This window comes from Mus caroli, chromosome 2 (assembly GCF_900094665.2).
Source record: "Mus caroli chromosome 2, CAROLI_EIJ_v1.1, whole genome shotgun sequence".
NCBI lineage: Eukaryota > Metazoa > Chordata > Mammalia > Rodentia > Muridae > Mus > Mus caroli.
Genome location: NC_034571.1, coordinates 84,921,962 through 84,928,382, shown reverse-complemented (window position 1 = coordinate 84,928,382; position 6,421 = coordinate 84,921,962). Strand labels below are relative to the sequence as shown.

General features: G+C 41.6%; 1 protein-coding gene across 6 annotated transcripts in view; it reads right to left on the bottom strand.

The window, feature by feature from the left end:
- Agbl2 (ATP/GTP binding protein like 2) overlaps nucleotides 1–6,421 on the bottom strand; it is a 33,992-nt gene that overhangs the window by 16,926 nt on the left and 10,645 nt on the right. For all 6 annotated transcript variants that reach the window (XM_029473247.1, XM_029473250.1, XM_029473266.1 and 3 more), the window contains 2 exons: nucleotides 5,968–6,075; nucleotides 2,297–2,450 (listed from right to left, as the gene is read on the bottom strand). In XM_029473247.1, coding sequence (XP_029329107.1) covers nucleotides 2,297–2,450; nucleotides 5,968–6,075 — 262 coding nt within the window. The remainder of the gene's footprint in view (nucleotides 1–2,296; nucleotides 2,451–5,967; nucleotides 6,076–6,421) is intronic.

Here is a 6,421-nt window from a genome sequence, read left to right as displayed (position 1 = left end):
AGGCCAGCCTGGTCTACAAAGTGAGTGCCAGGACAGCCAGGGCTACACAGAGAAACCCTGTCTCGAAAAACCTAAAAAAAAAAAAAAAAAAAAAAAAAAAGAAAAGAAAGTGCATACTGAAATAAGAAATGGACAGGGAGTAGGTCTAGCTCTATGGTAGGACATGTACTTAGGATGTGTCAGGCACTAGGCTTGATTTAAATTTTTCTTTAGACTTATTTATGTGTATGAATGTCTTGTCTGAATGTATGTATATGCACCATGTGTGGACCTGGTGTCTGTGAAATCAGATCCCCTGCAAATGGAGCTATGGATATTTGTAAGACACCATATAGGTGCTGGAATCTGAACCCAGCTTTTCTGTAAGAGCAACAAATGCTTATAACTGCTGAGCCATTGCTCCAGCCCCTGGATTCAACTGTTTTTTGTTTGTTTTGGGACAAAGTCTCTTTACATATCCCTGACTGTTCTGGAATTCCATCTATAGATCAGGCTGGCCTCAAACTCAGAGATCCATCGGCTTCAGCCTCCAGAGAGCTGGGATTAAAGGCATGCACCAATATGCCCTGTTCCTGGGTTCAATTTTTAAATGATGAAGCTTCCTCCTTTATCTGGTCAGCATTAGGAAAGAGGCCTTTCCACGTACTGATGAAGGGAACTGAAGTCACAGTGGAAGGTAATGAATGTGCTGATAACCAGCAAGGCTTAAAACATCCAAAGCCTTTGACCTAATAATTTCCTTTTTAGAATTTATCCTGTAAGACCACAAATATATTTTTTATTTGCAATTTCTTTTTTTTATTTCATCTTTTATTAGATATTTTCTTCATTTACATTTCAAATGCTATCCCGAAATTCCCCGATACCCTCCCCCTGCCCTGCTCCCCAACCCACCCACTCCCGCTTCCTGGCCATGGCATTCCCCTGTACTGGGGCATATGATCTTTGCAAGACCAAGGGCCTCTCCTCCCATTGATGGCCAACTAAGCCATCCTCTGCTACATATGCAACTAGAGACACAGTTCTGGGGGTACTGGTTAGTTCATATTGTTGATCCTCCTATAGGGTTGCCGACCCCTTTAGCTCCTTGGGTACTTTCTCGAGCTCCTTCTTTAGGGGCCCTGTGTTCTATCCAATAGATGACTGTGAGCATCCACTTCTGTATTTGCCAGGCACTGGCATAGCCTCACAAGAAAGAGCTATATCAGGGTTCTGTCAGCAAAACCTTGCTGGCATATGCAATAGTGTCTAGGTTTGGTGGTTGTATATCAGATGGATCACTGGGTGGGGCAGTCTCTGGATGGTCCTTTCTTCCATCTCAGCTCTGAACTTTAAGACCATAAATATTTAAAAACATAATTCATAAGGGTGTTCAGTCTTTAAGATAATTAAACAAAAAGTATTGTAATTGCCCTTGAAAGACAGGGTGAATGAGGTATAGGATACACACAAAACAAAATTGTATGCATGCTTCACTTAGTTAGAGACAAGGTCTTACACCGTTACCCAGGTTGGTACTGAACTCTTAGGCATAAGACACCCTCAGACACCTGAGTAGGTGGAACCACAAAAAGCACAAGCCATTGTGCCAAGATTTCACAAATAAAATAAGGGGAGGCATATATATATATATATATATATATATATATATATATACACACACACATTTATATACACATGTACATATATATAGACATATACACACACATATATATACACACATACATTTATATACACACACATATATATAAACACACATATATATGTATATATATACACATATATATGTGGTAAACTGCTAATAGTCCTTACACATAGGACTTTTTATGTTGTATATATATTTACTAATAACTATGTTAAAGTTTTATGTATCTTTTTAGTGTTATGTATACAAGGACATGTGTGTGTGTGTGTGTGTGTGTGTGTGTGTGTGTGTGTGTGCTATGGCATGTATATGGAGGACACAGGCCAACTTTGTGGAGCCAACTCTCCACTTCCACGTTCATGTGGGGTCTAGGGATTGAAGTCAGGCTGTAGACTTGACAGGCAAGTGACTTTACACACTGAATCATCTTGCTGGCCCACGGATTCAACTTTTAAGTGAGCTCTTTTTCCTTTTATAAGCAGAAGAAATGACTTAATGCTTTTTTCTGAGGGAAAATTAGTCATAATTATTCAATTCTTTGCCAGCCCCTTAATAAGTTCTCTACCACCCATCTTTTGCAGACATTCCCGATTCCTGGAGTCGTTCCTCGAGACCCCCCAGCCCCTCCGCCAGCACCCCTTTGTTACTCACACTCTGACGGCTTTCTGCAGATTCCCGCTCTCAAACCTTGACTCAAACAATAGAGTGTTGTCATCTGGCCCTTGCAGTGTGACAGCAAGTTCCTTGATGGTCCCTCGTTTGCCTCCTATTCTGGAACTAGTGAAATAGGTACCTTCTGCAGGCACTACAGAGGAGAAAGATACCATGAGGCTATGCTCCACTCAGAATGCATTCACTCAGCAAGTCTTTACCGAGCCCCATCAACCCTATAAATATTCAACAAATTGTTTATTGTCCTTACTGGGACCCTTGACCTTATAGCCATTAGATGGTTGGGGTTTTTTTGCATATAGTAATGGCGTTGAATCCAGGCCCCACCCTACCAGGTCAGTGTTTTACCAACATCTCTCCAAGCAGAGGCCCTTAATTTTCAACAGTGCACCACTCTGAAGTCTTTAAGTGGTTTAGAGTACTTCTTTTTGCATCAGATCCTTGGCACAGCAGAGACTTCTCATTCCCATCTAAATCCTGACTTTAAAGGATGATTAAAACTGATTCCCTAGCCCAGCTTCCTAGGACTCTGGAGGAGGCTGAAGTAGGAGGACTGCCTGCTGTGGGTCCCAGGCCACACAGCAAAGCCATAAAATCAAAACGCTAAAACCAAACTAACCCAGACATCCTAAACGTCTGACACTGGATGAAATCACAAACAGTGATGATTTGGCTGCTTTCTAAGGACATCTCAAAACATCTGCAATCCTACTCTACAAAGTAGGACCTATCTTTTTTTAAAACTATAATGGAAAATAAAGTATATTGCATATCATGTTTTGGCATAGCCCTCAAGGTCTGCAGTTGCTGGTGAAAAGGTAATGTAGATCTTCATAGTTTCAAAGATTTCTTTTTGTCCCACAGCATTGTGTTCTAAAGACCCTACTTTACCATCTTTTTCTGGTATTTTTGTTAACTTGAGGAAAATTTATTTTACTTATTTGTCAATGGCTTTGTGATTTAAGCAATTTTAATATTCATCAGATACTTTATAAGATCGTGAATTTTTTATGAAGATCACAATGGTAATCACTTTTACTATACTTTTATATTTATTATATTAATAGATTATAATATTATTATATGTATTATATATTTCAGACATTAAAATTCACTCACCAATTGTTACTAATTGTTATTGCTACCATGTGTTGACCCCATGAACAACATTAAACAAATAGCAGTGTTTATAAGGAATCTGATTTTTTTTTTTTTTTTTTTTTTTTTTTTTTTTTTTTTTAAAGGGTTTTTTTTTGTAGACCAGGCTGGCCTCGAACTCNTGTAGACCAGGCTGGCCTCGAACTCAGAAATCCGCCTGCCTCTGCCTCCCGAGTGCTGGGATTAAAGGCGTGCGCCACCACGCCCGGCGGAATATGATTTTTTAAGGTATTTTTTTATTCATTTGTATGTGCAGGTCACATATGTGCAAGTGGGAGACCAGAAAAGGGTACCAGATTCCCTGGAGCTGGAGTTACAGGAGGTTGTGAGCCGTCCAGGGTGGGTGCTGACAACCAAACTCAAGTCTTCTGAAAAAGCAGCAAGGGCTCTTGCCTTCTGAGCTCTCTCTCTAGCCTCAGGGATATGTACACACTTAATCATATAATCATATGTATGTATGTATATATGTATGCCTGCATGCATGCATGTAGCCTTGGCTGGCCTGGAACTCTCTTTGTAAACCAGGCTGGGTTTGAACTCATAGAGATCTGCTTGCCTCTGCCTCCCAAGTGCTGGGATTAAAAGGTTACAGACCACTCCCAGCCTCAGGGTACTGATTTTCATAACTGGTCCCTGTTATGACTTTTCTTTCATATGCAGTCTTGTGACTGTAGAGTTGAGATCACACACAGCTGGCGAATGAACCATAACATGTATATAAAAATGAAGGCACCATGAGAAGAAACAAAGCCCAGAGGAGGCGGGAGCAGAGGTAAAACCGAGGCCACATAAGTCCTCTGTAACTAAATGGGGGTAGGGATGGGGGCCCAAGAGTTCTGTTTTTTCATGGAACAGCAAAGGACTACTCAGCAAAGCCATGCCATAAATATAGACTTTTCATTGTTTTCTTTTTTCCGGAGACAGGATTTCTCTGTATAGCCCTGGCTGTCCTGGAACTCACTTTGTAGACCAGGCTGGCCTCAGAAATCCGCCTGCCTCTGCCTCCCAAGTGCTGGGATTAAAGGCACGTGCCATCACGCCTGGCCTTCATTGTTTTCTTTAACATTTCAAAGTAACACTTAAGATGACCTAACCTCTGTAACACATTTGTCTGGGCATGGGGGTGTGCATCTATCCCAGCATTTGCATGGTAGAGGCAGGTTGATCTCCTTGAGTTTGATGCTAGCCTTATTTACAGAGGGAGTTCCATAATAGCCAAGGCTAAACACAGAATCCCTGTCTCAAAAATATACATATATATTGAGTGTTGGTACACACCTTTAAATTCCAGCATGTAGGAGGCAGAGAAAGGCAGAGACAAACTGAATATGAGGTCAGCCTGATCTAGAGAGTGAGTTCCAGAACAGCCAGGGGTTGTTAAATAGTGAAACCCTGTCTCAAAAAACAAAAACAGGGGCTGGAGAGATGGCTCAGCGGTTAAGGGCACTGACTGCTCTTCTGAAGGTCCTGAGTTCAAATCCAGCAACCACATGGTGGTTCACAACCATCTGTAATGAGATCTGACGCCCTCTTCTGGAATGTCTGAAGACAGCTACAGTGTACTTACATATAACAATAAATAAATCTTTGAAAAAAAACAAAAAAACAAAAACAGGGAGAGAGAGAGAGAGGGGGGGGGAAGAACTATTGGAAAACTGGAAAAGCAGCTCATCAGTTAAGAGCACTAGCTGCTCCTCCAGAGGACCTGGATTCAATTCTTAGCACTCACATGGAACCTTACAACTATCTGTATCTCCAGTTTCAGGGGATCTCTGTGCCCTCTTGTGCCCTCTATGGTCACTGCATGCATGTGGTACATAGACATCCATGCAGGAAAAACATCCACACACATAGAATGATATGTAAAAGTAATTAGAAACTATTGACGGAATCTCAGAACTAGTCCTCTGACCTCTCTCTGTTTATGTTGCGGTGAACCTATTCCTGTACGATATGCCCTCCTTATCTACACACAAACCACTGTAGTAAAAAAGGAAAAGATGTGGGGGCGGGGTTAGGGGGGCTGGAGAGATGGCTCAGTGGTTAAAAGCACTCAGTGCTCTTCTGGAGGTCTGGAGTTCAAATCCCAGCAACCACATGGTGGCTCAGTCACCAATAACGAGATCTGATGCCCTCTTCTGGAGTGTCTGAAGACAGCTACAGTGTACTTACATATAACAAATAAAATAAATCTTAAAAAAAAAAAGGAAAAGATGTAAAGTCACTTGGGGCTGGCAAGATGGTTCTGTGGGTAAAGGAGCCTGCTGCACAAGCCTGAAGACTTTCTATCGTCTCCTTGGAATCCACAGAAAAGTGAGAGAACTGACTTGAGCTGTCCTCTGACCTACAAACTCGCACCGTGGCAGGTCTTCCCATCAACATATAGACACAGGAATCCATTTTTAAAAATTAAAATCACTTTTATTGTGCACACTAAGTTTACTGTAACTTTATCATAGCTAGTCACTCACTGTTCAGCGCAACGACGGTACCTGAATCTAGCTGGTACACAACTGTACCTTGCTCTTCTCCCACAATCTCTGGTACCTTCTCGTTTCCTGTAGGTTGGTAGAAATATTCTGGTTGAAGTGGAACCCACTCTGAAAGAAGATATTTTCAAAAGTACAGAGTAAGAAATGATATTCAGAGCAGAATAAAAATTAACAAAGTTATAATTACTCAAATCATCAATGTTGTTCAATCTAGCCTAGCCTTCAATCTCATTCCTGGCTTGCAGCCTGCTTATGAACTCAGTGTCATGCTTCTACCCACGAAGACTCTGGGCAGATACTGGGCAGGCAGCAGGTCAAAGGCCACCCGGTCCTGGCTTTGACCCCAGCACTTGATACAGCTACAGTAAAATCATGAATTTGTTTAAAAGTGTGTGTGTGTGTGTGAGAGTGTGTGAGTGTGTGTGTGAGTATGTGTGTGTGTGAGTGTGTGTGT